The sequence below is a fragment of the Pan troglodytes genome, chromosome 3 (genome assembly GCF_028858775.2).
Source record: "Pan troglodytes isolate AG18354 chromosome 3, NHGRI_mPanTro3-v2.0_pri, whole genome shotgun sequence".
In the NCBI taxonomy this organism is placed as follows: domain Eukaryota; kingdom Metazoa; phylum Chordata; class Mammalia; order Primates; family Hominidae; genus Pan; species Pan troglodytes.
Genome location: NC_072401.2, coordinates 143,704,768 through 143,719,980, shown reverse-complemented (window position 1 = coordinate 143,719,980; position 15,213 = coordinate 143,704,768). Strand labels below are relative to the sequence as shown.

Genomic DNA, 15,213 nt, shown 5'->3' with positions numbered 1-15,213 from the left:
GCCCTTTACAGGTGTACCATTTTTAATCTTTTATACCATATTTTTACTGTACCTTTTGTATGTTTAGATATGTTTAGGTACATAAATACTTACCATTGTGGTACAGTTACCTACAGTTTTATGCACTGTAACATACTATACAGTTTTATAGTAACATACTATACAGATTGTAGCCTAGGAGCAATAGGCGATACCGTGGAGCGTAGGTGTGTAGTAGGCTCTAACATCTAGGTATCTGTAAGTGTACCCTGTGATGTTTGCACTATGACGAAATTGCCTAATGACTTCTTTCTCAGAACATAACCCCTTGTTAAACTACACATGACTGTAAATTTCTTTTAGCTATTGGATCATGTATTATCCAAAACAAGAAACACTAGAAGACAGTGTGAAGCTCTTGTTTAGTTTGACTTCCTAATTATATAACTCATAAAGCTGTTAAAACAATAGATATATGGATTCAGTAGGAAAACTTAATAATCACATTTGTACATTCTTGGGTATGTAGGTGTGTACTGCATTATTCACATAATATGTTTGCATTTCAGCAAGGTATTAAACTGTATACTAAATGTATTTATGAATAAAATTGAGACATATAGTACTGTTAAAATATATGTGATAATATGAATATGTAAAATTATGGAACCAATTTTTAAATGATAATGTAAATTAAATGACCGTTAGTAAATAATGACTACTGTAGTGACAGGCAATATGCTAATACCTTATACACCTTGTCTTAGATAATCCTCTGACATGTGCTGTGAGGAAGGTACTATCATTATCCATATTTCACAAATGAGGAAGTCTTCAAGATCACCTATGCAGTAAACAATGGGTCCAGAATTTAAACCCACTTTGATTCCAAGGCCTTTGCTCATAAGCAATAGGCTGTGGTATTACTAAGAAGGCATTAATCAACAAATTGGTGTCACAGTAAAATACCTTACTCTTTTTTCTAGCCCTGCCATATTGTACATTTAAGCAGTGACATAGCATGATAATCAGGTTAATGAATAATACACAACTTCAGCAGCTTACAAATACATAACCCCTAAATGATTAGCAGTTTTCTCTTGCAAGAGGCAGCCAACAATATGGAACAGGGAAAGAGAGGCATCCCTTTGGCTCTGTTTATACACACAGATAAACAAAATACAATTTAATTGAGCAATATGTTTAAAAACATCAAGTCCACTTACACAGAATGAAGAATTAACCCAAGGAAGAACAGGTGTTTCTCAACCTACAGCCAAATTAGATGGGATTTTTCTTATTTTTAATGAAAGATGTAATATTGTGGGGTATGTACTAAATAGCGTTTTGAAGGATCTACCCAGACAGCTATTAATAAATCAACCATACATCCTAAAAGCATCTGAGTTATTAGTGCTCTTAAAATATTAAAGTATTATCAAAGGGTCCTCCTCACATTTGTTTTTCACCTGAAAGTTGACTAAACCTTTAGTTATTTACTTTAATATGTTCATAAACCATAATTTATGTCATTCATTAAATGTTAATTTTTAAAAATAAATTTGAGTGGGATATTAAGTTCATGTTAAATACAGCTTGATTTAGGTTATCACCAAAATCATCTATACTATAATTACAAGACAAATTTTAATGACTGACTTATGTGAACCCCGTAACTTTTTATATACACAGAAAGAAGTGGCATTTTGTGATACTTATTGGTTAAGTATAAATTTCAAGGAGAAAGAGAAACATTACTTTAAAATCAAGCAAACATATTACTTATGGAAGAAGAGACACAGAGATCATATTGAAAAATAGATCTTTACCTCTCCATAGTTGTGCCATAAACTTTGTAAGGCGTAAGTCTTGGAAGCCATCCTAATTCTTTCAGATTACCAGGGTATTTGTTTGTTACATATAAATTGTAATATGACAAAAACTACTGACATAAAATTGATAGGAGCAGCTGCATTCTGCAATTTAAATATACTTTGTGGAGTGAAAGATGATTAATTATTGTTTTTTTCCTTTTATGGAGGTGACAGTTTGGTGGTGGCAGTCCACTTAGTTCTGAATATATTTCTAAATGTCTATAGTCCCGTCAACATGGAGGACCACCCAGAACCTAGGATATTTGCCACAGATATTTTCTTGGAGTCATCTTTTATCAGGGGAAGATGAGACTAAATGAAAGTCAAATGTTATAAAGACTGGATTTTTTAAAACCTTATAAAAATACAACTAAGAGCTATTCATAAAATGTTTCTGTTCAAAATATAAAGGTGCATTGTGCAGATATAGAATATGTATATGACTTTGGCCTGTGCACTTTAATCTTTTGTTCTATTTATTTATCTATCTATCTAAACTCAGCAACTTTGAAATTAATCCATTCTGTACCCATGTGATATTTCTTTAATCTGTAGGCAAAGTAAGCTATTGGCATTCTTCTCAAGTCTTTGTATTAATGTCTTAAATGGAGCTTTTCAGTCTCCAGTGAGTTATGAAGTACTTACTGAGTGGGAGAGAATGTCATATCTTTTATCAGTTCGTCACTATTCTATTTACATCTCTAGAGATTTTGGTATAAATCAGGAAGTTCACTTACCTGTTGTAAAACTAAGAAGAAAAACACTTTCCCCTAAGGCCTCACCCTTTTCATGCCCTTGCAAGCTGAATGTGTATGTTGGGAATCTGGGGAATTTAGGGTGGAAGGAGAGAGAGAATAAGGAAGAGGTGGGACAGAATTTACAATTCCGTAAGAAAGATATATAAGTACCTTAATTACATGGAAATACAAACAAGGCACACTAGAACACACAGTATGTAATAAACATGTGAAGCTCTTACTTAGTTTGACTTTCTAACAATATAACTCATAAAATTAAGTTGTTAAAAAGCAGACTTATCTCTAATTATTTGCTTATTTGTTTAAGTAAAATAGTACTATGAAAACTTTTAACTATTTTCTATTGGAGGTGAGGTGGAAATGGGAGTAGAGGAAGTGAATCTTGACTGTATAGAAGGGGAGATGGTAGGTCTTTCACATAGTCATGGAGTTTGGTGCCTAAGTCACACTAACTGAGGCACCTTGTTTGCAGCACAGCGATAATAAATGGGCTCTGGTAGTATTAATACAAGAACACTGGATGCACTGACAGAAGAAATGATTTTAAAGCCTAGGTTTTTCAATCAGCCGTTTCATCCTGAAAGACAGTTCAGCTTCTTTGCCTTTCAATTATTTTAAAATGACCAAATTAACCTAAACAGTTTTTGACTTCCTTTTTGGCTCTCAAATGTTTGAAGTTGATGTCGCATAGGTTAGCGTTTGCATTGTTCTCCTTCCTTTTAGAAACACTTCATGAAAGTATTCATTTTCATCAGTTTTATATGGAGGAATATTTGGCATTTATAGTTTTCTTTTCTCAGAGGTTATTATTTACAGTTAAAAAGTCTGACCAGTGATAGAACATTAAAAAAAGTTTTAAAGACAATTCTGTGTAAATTTCTTAATTCTCTCTTTTTTTGGTAAAATTATTATATAATTCTACAGAGTACTTCAGCCCATAGACCCTCAAATTACCATGCCAAATCTAAGAAGCTAGTAGACCCTGTCAGAAAGTTTCCCATTATGGTCCCATTTAGAGTGAGTTTCCCCGACTTAGCAAGCATTAGATGTGATACAGTATTTTTGTATACCTAACAACCATGATTTCCATGACTGTGTGAGTTGGAATCCAAACAAAGATGAGGAGACTGTGCTGCTATTAGTCATAAATATGTGCAGTTCGCCCTCCTATGTGGAGAACTTACTGGTATTTGTACATCTTGCTTCACAGCTTTGATTCTTTTTCACCAAATAGGGTTAAACCACCTACTATTGTTGTTTTGAAGAAGATACTAGATTGTAAGCTACTTAGGAGGAAGGAACATTGCTTTTTTATTTGCAGTCTATATCATTTCATGTTAACCACCTCTGGGCACTTAAATGTTATAAATTGAATTCTTCATTATTTAGTATCTACCCTCTCCCATTGATCTAGAAATCTCCAATCAGTTGGAATTTGGTGAACAATTTATTGGTAAAAAAAAAAAATTCATTATAAGGAATAAAAATTTCCAGTCCTGCTGAATGTGCCCCTGAGATTTCAAGGGAACCAAGCAAGAGAGTTGATTTCCCCACATGGCCCTTTAAATAATGGTGACTCCTAAGCCTAAACACATACACATACACACACACAGACACACACACACACACACACACATATACAGAGAGTGAGAGAAATCCCAGCACTTCGGGAGGCTGAAGTGGACAGATCACCTGAGGTCAGAAGTTCAAGACCAGTCTGGCCAACATGGTGAAACCCCGTCTCTACTAAAAATACAAAAAATTAGCTGGGTGTGGTAATGGGCACCTGTAATCCCAGCTACTTGGGAGGCTGAGGCAGGAGAATCACTTGAACCTGGGAGGCGGAGGTTGCAGTGAGCCAAGATCATGCCACTGGACTCTAGCCTGGGCAACAACAGTGAAACGCCATCTCAAAAAAAAAAAAAAAAAAAAAAAACAGAGAGAGAGAGAGAAACACAGAGACAGAGAGAGACAGAGAGAGGGAAAGGAGGGGGAGGAACGGGTGCTTTTCTTTCTTAAATCTCATGGGGAAAAGGCTTCAAAAATGGATAGTCTTGGAGTCTGGATATAGATGCAATCCATTCACTGATACCCTCTTAAAGGGAAAAATGCACAGAGCTAACCTGATCTTGGGATGGGGGTGGTCAGCAACCAGTGAAGCATCATTCTGGTGATGTACAATATAAACATATCCTGGGAGTGGAAGGTGCCTAGAGTAGATGGGAGCACAGGAGCCTGGAAGACAGGGGCAGGAGAGGTGATGCCTTCTTTCCCTCCTGAGCACACAGAGGCTCTTCCATACAAGAATACAATAATGCTTTTTAAATGGTAAACAACAGGTGTATCTTATCTGAATTTACACTTCAGATAACAGAAAACTCAATTATTTTTCTTTCTTTGAGAAAGATTTTCAAATATAATTATTTAGGTTTGGAATAAAATAATTTATTACTTTCCTTAAGTCTCATTAAAAATTTTGTACTGCCTGTGACTAAAGGAGAGAGAGACACAAAAAACCCTTCCAAAAGTCAGTGAATCCAGGAGCTGGTTTTTTGAAAAGATTAACAAAATAGATGGACCACTAGCCAGACTAATAAAGAACAAAAGAGAGAAGAATCAAATAGGCACAATAAAAATGATAAAGGGGAGATCACCACTGATCCCACAGAAATACAAACTACCATCAGAGAATACTGTAAATACCACTATGCAAATAAACTAGAAGATCTAAAAGAAATGGATAAATTCCTGGGCACTTACACCCTCCCAAGACTAAACTAGAAGGGTTGAGTCCCTGAATAGATCAATAACAAGTTTTGAAACTGAGGCAGTAATTAATAGCCTACCAACCAAAAAAAGACCAGGATCAGTCTGATTCATAGCCAAATTCTACCAGAGATACAAGGAGGAGCTGATACCATTCCTTCTGAAACTACTCCAAACAATAGAAAAAGAGGACTCCTCCCTAACCCATTTTATGAGGCCAGCATCATCCTGATACAAAAACCTGGCAGAGACACAACAAAAAAAGAAAATTTCAGGCCAATATCCCTGATGAATATCGATGCGAAAATCCTCAATAAAATGCTGGCAAACTGAATCCAGCAGCATATCAAAAAGCTTATCCACCACGGTCAAGTCAGCTTCATCCTTGGGATGCGAGGCTGGTTCAACATACACAAATCAATAAACATAATCAATCACATAAACAGAACCAATGACAAAAACCACATGATTATCACAATAGATGCAGAGAAGGCCTTTGACAAAATTCACCCCTTCATGCTAAAAACTCTCAATAAAGTAGGTATTGATGGAACATATTTCAAAATAATAGGAGCTGTTTATGACAAACCCACAGCCAATATCATACTGAATGGGCAAAAGCTGGAAGCATTCCCTTTGAAAGCTGGCACAAGTCAAGGATGCCCTCTCTCACCCCTCCTATTCAACATAATAATGGAATTTCTGGCCAGGGCAATCAGGCAAGAGAAGGAAATAAAGGGTATTCAAATAGGAAGAGAGGAAGTCGAATTGTCTCTGTTTGCAGATGACATGATTCTATATTTAGAAAACCCCATCGACTTAGCCCCAAATCTCCTTAAGCTGATAAGCAACTTCAGCAAAGTCTCAGAATACAAAATCAATGTGCAAAAATCACAAGCATTCCTATACACCAATAATAGACAAACAGAGAGCCAAATCATGAGTGAACTCCTATTCACAATTGCTACAAAGAGAATAAAATACCTAGGAATACAATTTACAAGGAATATGAAGGACCTCTGCAAGGAGAACTACAAACCACTGCTGAAGGAAATAAGAAAGGACACAAACAAATGGAAAAACATTCTATGTTCATGGATAGGAAGAATTAATATCAGGAAAGTGGCTATACTGCCCAAAGTAATTTGTAGATTCAATGCTATCCCCATCAAGTTACCATTGACTTTCTTCACAGAAATAGAAAAAACTACTTTAAATTTCATATGGAACAAAAAGAAAAAATAGCCCATATAGCAAAGACAATCCTAAGCAAAAAGAACAAAGCTGGAGGCATCATGCTACCTGACTTCAAACTATACTCCAAGGCTACAGTAATCAAAACAGCATGGTACTGTTACCAAAACACATATATATACACATATATGTGTATACATACACACATATATATGTATACATACACATATATATGTATACATACACACATATATATGTATACATACACATATATATGTATACATATACATATATATACACACATATACATATATATGAACAGAACAGAGGCCTCAGAAATAACGCCACACATCTAGAACCATCTGATCTTTGACAAACCTGACACAAACAAGCAAAGAGGAGCAGGTACCATTCCTTCTGGAACTATTGCAAACAACAGAAAAAGAGGGACTCCTCCATAACTCATTTTATGAGGCCAGCATCATCCTGATACAAAAATCTGGCCGAGACACAACAAAAAAAGAAAATTTCAGGCCAATATCCCTGACGAACATCGATGCGAAAATCCTCAATAAAATACTGGCAATGGGGAAAGGATTCCCTGTTTAATAAATGTGTTGTGAAAACTGGCTAGCCGTATGTAGAAAACTGAAACTGGACCTCTTCCTTACAACTTATTCAAAAAGTTAACTCAAGATGGATTAAAGACTTAAACATAAGACCTAAAACCATAAAAACCATGGAAGAAAATCTAGGCAATACCATTCAGGACATAGGCATGGGCAAAGACTTCATGACTAAAACACCAAAAGCAATGGGAACCAACGCCAAAATTGACAAATGGGATCTAATTAAAGAGCTTCTGCACACAAAAGAAACTATCATCAGAGTGAACAGGCAACCTAAAGAATGGGAGAAAATTTTTGCAATCTATTCATCTGACAAAGGGCTAATATCCAGAATCTACAAGGAACTTAGAACAAATTTACAAGAAAAAAAAACCCATCCAAAAGTGGGCAAAGAATATGAACAGACACTTCTGAAAAGAAGACATTTATGTGGCCCACAGGCATATGAAAAAAAAACTCATCATCACTGGTCATTAGAGAAATGTAAATCAAAATCACAATGAGATACCATCTCATGCCAGTTAGAATGGCAATCATTAAAAAGTTAGGAAACAGATGCTGGAGAGGATGTGGAGAAATAGGAACGCTTTTACACTGTTGGTAGGAGTGTAAGTTAGTTCAACCATTGTAGAAGACAGTGTGGAGATTCCTCAAGGATCTAGAACCAGAAATACCATTTGACCCAGCAATCCCATTATTGAGTATATACCCAAAGATTATAAATCATTCTACTATAAAGACACATGCACACGTATGTTTATTGCAGCACTGTTCACAATAGCAAAGACTTGGAATCAACCCAAATGCCCATCAATGATAGACTGGATAAAGAAAATGTGGGCTGGGCGTGGTGGCTCACACCTGTAATCCCAGCACTTTGGGAGGCTGAGGCGGGTGCATCATGTGGTCAGGAGTTCAAGACCATCCTGGCTAACACAGTGAAACCCTGCCTCTACTAAAAATACAAAAATATAATTAGCCGGGCATGATGGTGGGCGCCTGTAGTCCCAGCTACTCGGGAGGCTGAGGCAGGAGAATGACGTGAACCTAGGAGGCGGAGCTTGCAGTGAGCCGAGATCGCACCACTGCACTCCAGAGTGGGGAAGAGAGCAAGACTCTGTCTCAAAAAAAAAAAAAAAAAAAAAAAAAAAAAAAAAAAAAGGCACATATACACCATGGAATACCATGTAACCATAAAAAAAGATGAGTTCATGTCCTTTGCAGGGACATCGACGAAGCTGGAAACCATCATTCTCAGCAAACTAACACAGGGACGGAAAAACAAACACCGCATGTTCTCACTCGTAAGTGGGAGTTGAACAGTGAGAACACATGGACAGAGGGAGGGAAACATCACACACTGGGACCTGTCAGGGGGTGGGGGGCTAGGGGAGGGATAGCATTGAGAGAAATACCTGATGTAGATGACTTGTTGATGGGTGCAGCAAACCACCATGGAACGTGTATACCTATGTATCAAACCTGCATGTTCTGCACATGTATCCCAGAACTTAAAGTATAATAATAAATAATAATAATAATAATAATAAAGTTTGTTCTACCTCATGTAGCACCATAGATTTTAATTGACTTTCACAATACCACACAATTGAGCTAAATATTGAGATAACTTTCTCCTCATTACCACCCCCATCCAAACAATGCATGATTCAGAATATTTTAAGATTCTCAAAACTAGTTCCTGCTATACTCATTTTGAGTCCTGATGAATTCCAGCCAAAAGCAAATGCCAAGTTTTTCCCTGTTTTTCCTTTCATTAATGTGTTACTAAATTCACTACCTTGTCAAATATCAGATGATATTCATTTTATAATAACAAAAATATATTTTCTCCGTGTGATTTAAATGGATGTTGCCTCAGTGTTTGTAAGTCTCTGGTATGTAAAATTTACGGCCATCTTGGCTTATAACATTGGCCCTTGATCCTTTTCACTTCCTCCCTAGATTTATTTGTCCTTTGCTGTTTTAACAACCGTGATGCAATCCACTGGCTTTGCTCTATTGAAATTTCCATATGTTTTCATTACTGTGTGCTAACACAGGATTTAACTTAAGATGTTAAGTAGCTTCCAATGGAAGAGTAAACTTGACTATCTAATAATGAACAGAACCATCTCTTAGATGACTTTAAATGCTTCAACTATCTTTCCTAAGTCCATTTATCTCCTCCTCTTCCTCCTTTAGGTAAACTAGGAGAAAAACAATATAGGCAAAACAGTGATAATAGTCAAAAAGTTTACATTTTGTGGAAGAACATAAAGGGGTCTTTCAGTTACGGTTAATCTTTTCCTGATTCTGATCCCTGTGCTCTCTCTTGCATTGGGGCTTTTAATTATGCTCTTCCCTCTTGCATTTTCCCCTCTCAATTTCCACAATTGGTGGTGTACCTGCTCTCTTCATGGGGAAGAGTAATGACGAGAAACATCTGAGTTGCCAGATCTAAGGCTCACTTCTGTGCAATGTTTATATTTACTGGGCATTATGGTAAGTGCAGGAGGAAAAAAAGAGAACAAGAAAAACCACACAGCTCTCTCCACCACTCCCCCCACACATAAAGCTAATATTCCCGTGGGAGACATGGACCACTAAACAGACTACTGTAGTACAGTTGGTAAGAACCAAGATAGAGACGGGGGTATGATGTAAAAAGGAGAGACATCTATATAGGGAGGGAGGTAGTAGAAACTGAAGAAGGCTTCCTGGAGGAGGCGATAGCTGAGCTAAGTTTATAGGATGATTACATGTGGTTAGGAAAGTGGGGGGTTCCTGTGATTTGCATGGAATGCCTTGACCAGAGGCATACTGGCAAGAAACAACTTGATGAGTGGAATAGAGTATGGGTTGTCTTGGTTTTTTCAGCATGAAATAGAAGCTAGCTTCTAGCTTTACAAGTTGTATCCTTCACTCACTGAAGCAGAATGAACAGAACTAAGGCCAATCCTTTTTCTAACCACCCAAGATCTTAAATCCAAATTCTACAGATGAAATTCACCAATTGTCACCAACTGCAGACAAATAATACGTTTGTGTTTTATTATGACATCTGCAATAGTTTTTCTTATTTTTGGCCAAGAGCTTGTGGGTTTGGCTGGATTCAGGGTATCTGTTTGCTGTATTTTCTGAGCTCCTCTCATGTTTTTCTTACCCTCACTTTTCTGAAGCCATGCTAAGGATAGTGTTTTTGTAAAATTTCTGTTTAGATTTCTCAGTGCTCATCCGATCTTTAAAAGAGCCAAGTTTCATTTATTATGTATTTAAGATATCTTCAAATACAAATGAGGATGTGTCAGTGTCTAATTGGATTACAGACTTATCCTTAGAAAGTATAATGTAGCTTTTGGAGAATAGGCAATATAGATACATTTAGCTGAATAATTAATTAAACAACTACATAATTAAAACTGTGGAATGAATAGATTCTCTACAAGAATCTGCAGTGTAGTAAAATAATGAATGTACGGCCTGAAGCCAATCAAGTTGGATTCATTTAAATATGCTGCTTCTATCGTGTACTGGAAGCAAGAAAATGTGTGAAGATAATCACAGATTAGCTTCCTCTGGAGAAACATAAACGATAACCTGGTGAAATAAATGTTTGAGCTTTTTGATTATCCCCTGGACCCTGAATCTGTATTTCCAAAATTTCTTGTCCAGTCAACCCACTGATATTCCTAGCATACCTTTGTTTACAGAAACAGCAAAGAGAAGGCCATCCCTATGATATCTCTTTGATTTATCTTTTCTGCCCCAAGGTTACTTGAGCAACAGTCTTTTCTATCTGTGTTGGCTTTGTTGAACATTTCCTTGGCATCCTTACTTTGGATAATTTAGAACTGCAGCAGTTTGGCTTTCACAATTACTGAATCCCATGAAAAAGCAGGTGACATGCTACCTTGTTAAATGTCCCTATTACAATCTGGGAGAAACAATATAGAAATTTGAGTTGTGCTGCAATTTCAAAGGAAAGAAAAATCTGCCATTTACTTTCCTTCTATGTGTTCATCTCAAGGGGTGGACCTCAAGGGGAATGTGTCAATCAAGATCTGGACTAGTTTAGAACTTTACTCACATTGTCATCACAATACAATGATATGGTCCAAAATATCTCAACTACATTTTTTTGATATAATCGGTCACATGATATTTTTAGCAATTGTATGGCAAAAGCAGTAAAAAAATGAAGATGAGAATACACACAGGGCTCTCTTTAAAAAGAACTTATAATAAGTATTACATAGTTATTGAGATAAGCCTATTGTATGGATAGCAAGCCATCTCCTGCATGAATAAATACTTGCCACCAGTGGAGAGCCAGAGATGAAAGTCATTCACACAGTTATTTGCTTATTTCCACAGCTGGAGTGTGTGTGAGCAGAGCGTGTATGCTATAGAGAAGAATCTTTTTTTTAAAAGTTGACAAAACATTCATCTTTTGTGGCGCATTGTTCAATATTCGATACATGAGTACCGTGCCTTTCTTTTATGTGTGATAACAAAACCTCCCCACCATCAGACCATCAAGAATTTTGAGTTGAGAACATTTTATTTGCTCTTTTTGTAACCAGTGCAACAAATTTGCATGGTATTTAAAGTTCAGACCCAATTTCTTTATTTAAAAAATAATACTCTGTTATACTGTATTTTATGATACATAGGAGGTATTCTTGCATCAGACATGATAGGTGTTTAATAAGCAACACTGCTGGGTCAAACTGGGTTGCAAAGTAAATTCCATTATATCTACATTGAGATAATGATAAAGATACGCAATTTAGTACTAATGTTTGGAGTATGAGTCTCAAAAGATCAGAACACATAACATAAAAGTTAAATAGGCAACATCACTGGCAATTTTTTGTATGATTAAATTGCGTGGTTTTTAAATTGTTACAAGTATTTTCTTTATAAATAGCAGCATTCCTAGAGAGTCCTTGGATGATGTGTACCTGGTAGTTACAGGAGAGTTCTGGAGTTCATTAATCAAACCACCCTTGATTTCTGTTTAATCTATTTCAACAAAGGTTTATATTCAGAGTGCATTGAAGAATATTAGAATGGAAACAATAAGGCCAGGCGTGGTGGCTTGCACCTGTAATCTCAGCATTTTGAGAGACAGAAATGGGCGGATAGCTTGAGCCCAGGAGTTTGGAGTTTAAGACCAGCCTGGGTAACAGTGGTGAAACCCTGTCTTTACAAAAAAAAAAAAAGAAAAAGAAAAAAAAAAACTGGCATGCTCCTGTAGTCCCGGCTACTTGGGAGGATGAGACAGGAAGATCACTGAGATCACACTATTAAGCTCCAGCCTTGGTGACAGAATGAGACCCTGTCTCAAAAAAAAAAAAAAAAAAAAAAGAAAACAATAAACTAAAAATTAGAAGGATTTGTTTTGAGATCAACAAAGGAAGACTTTTATATTTTGTGACATAATTAAAAATACAGTTTTTCTAAAAAATTATTATTGATGTATAAAAGGCAAGCAAAATCCAAGGATTTTTAACCTTGCTTTAGGAGATACAAAAGTTCTGTGTGATCATGAAAAAAAAGAGGTTGAAAAATAGCACTTATACTGACTCTAGATAAACTAAGTAACTAAATATTTATATATGTTGCTAAATAAGAAACAATTTGGCCATTTTAAGGACTGAAGTTTGTCTTACCATAAAATAATGCATGCTTATTCCTAACCATGTTAGATATATTGGGAATTCATGAGATCTCATATTTGGTATATGGACACCATAATAAATTTAGTACATATTTTTTCTCTTCCTATTCCAGAGATACTATAATAGAAGCAGTAATCAAATTCTTATATCTTTGAAACACTGTCACTTTACAAATGACAAACTTTTTATTTTCTTTTATCGATCAGCTGTAAGTTCTTATATTTCAGGCAAAAGAAAGTAAAGATAATGAACTCTAAATATATATTCTATAAACAACCAAATTGACAAAATTTAAATATTGTGCTTATATTCAAAAGATAATCTTTGGGAGCATACAGCTCTAGATTTTAAAATGCAGTATTTTCTCTCAACATGCTAGAAATAGTGTAGTTTCTTCTGGCTTCTGTTGGTGCTGTTGAAAAGTAAGCACTCTAATTCTTGGCAGGAGGCATGTACATGTACTAGAAGTTTTGAATCTGGTGGTTGAAGAATGGGATGTTCGAAATCAAAATTTCCATTATGGTACCAATTTTGATAATGATAATGTCCCTAGTGTACCTTTGAGAATGGATGATTGCAGAGGAAAGGATGAATAGATCCTCATTTCAGTGTTCAAAAAGATATATTTTTACCCAAGTAGTGAATGAAATATGGTGTTCTTACAGACCCTAAAATTTTGAAAAGAATTTTTCCCTGTACATTGAGAAGATCTAGCCAACATACCATGTTCAGTATTATTTACAGCCTTCTGCTTCAATATCAACTAATGTTTTTAATTAGCTTTATTGTAAACTGAAGCCAGCTAATCATAGATTCTTGACTGGTGACTGACTTGATATTTTGTTGCCCACTAAGCTTTGGTGTGTAAGTGTGACATAGGCATTCATTGCTGAAGAGCAATGGAAATGAAATTCTCCCCTGATGACTTGAAAGTGTGGTATGAGTACTGGCTTCACTAATAAGTATCAAATGTTATCATAATATCTAATCCTATACGCTTTTTCTGAAGTTTTTTAAAATTGTGGTTCCATGACCTTGTTCCTTTCCCCTCCATCCTAAATACAGTTTCTTCACAGTCTCTCTGCCTTGCTTCTGATAATACGTGGTTTCAGAAAAGTGTGTTATTGACTCATTGGCACTAAAGTATGCTCGGTATTTGAATTTTAACAGATTTTAAGACAAAAGAGTGAACCTTTCTGACACGTAAGAAATAACATTTAGTAAGACCTTTTGTAACTCCTAAAATAATATATCAGTTTGTGACCTGCTATGTAAATAGGTAAAGTTGACTAAAAGTGATCAGAAGAAATTCAGAAATATATTTGTTCAAAGTGTATATTATGTGTACATACTTATGCTTTAATGTATGTTTGTAGACACATACACTTTATAAAACTTTAGAAGAAGAGAAGAATCAATAGGTAGTAAACTAGAAAGCCACAGTAGCCACATTTATGATTTGGAGTTTGATGTATAATTTTTTTTAATTTAACAAAGATTATATGTCTCAGAAGCCACTGAAAAAAATAAGATGTCAAAATAAAATTCTTAGAAATTCAGATACACTAATCAAAATAAAATTCTTAGAAATTCGGATACACTAATGGATTTTGATTTAAAAAAAGACATTTTGGATCAAATGAATAATAAAAATGCTACCTTGATTAATGGTTTTATTAATTGAGCTTCACCTGATATGCATTTGCTTAGAATTTAACTATTATTTTTTCTTTTTTTTTTCCAGTGTTAAAGAACCCAGTATGTAAATTATATAGATTTCCCACATCTGACAATAAGTGGATGCGAATTCGAGAGCAGATGTCAGAGAGCATTCTTTCCTTTCATATTCCTAAGGAATTGATTTCCCTTCACATTAAAGAAGATTTGTGCAGGTAAGAGAAAATAACTATTGTCTCTCATATTAATTATTTTATACCATTAAAAAATTTTTAATTGACAAATTATATATAATCTGTGCAACATTTTGAAATATGTATGCATTGTGAAATAGCTAAACCGAGCCAGTTAACATTTGCCTTACCTCACATACTTATCAATTATTATTTTTTCTCTAGAACATTTTTTCTAAAGGCATAATGATAACATAGAAATCTAGACCTGAACTGTCCCCTATGGTGGCCACTAGTCCCGTGTAACTATTGATTACTTGAGATATGACTAGTCCAAAATGAAATGTTCTATCAGTGTAAGATACACACCAGGTCTTTAATTCTTAGCCACGCTTGCAGATGATTTAATAACAAAATGTTAACTTGGATATATTGGGGTTATATAAAATATATTATTAAAGTTAACCTCACCTGCT

At 35.3% G+C, this 15,213-nt stretch overlaps 1 protein-coding gene across 23 annotated transcripts in view; it reads left to right on the top strand.

Annotated features, from left to right (window-relative positions):
• Positions 1–15,213, top strand: part of INPP4B (inositol polyphosphate-4-phosphatase type II B) — an 811,274-nt gene that overhangs the window by 585,214 nt on the left and 210,847 nt on the right. For all 23 annotated transcript variants that reach the window (XM_001142120.7, XM_024356306.3, XM_054683404.2 and 20 more), the window contains one exon: positions 14,632–14,779. In XM_001142120.7, the coding sequence (XP_001142120.2) occupies positions 14,632–14,779 (148 nt within the window). The remainder of the gene's footprint in view (positions 1–14,631; positions 14,780–15,213) is intronic.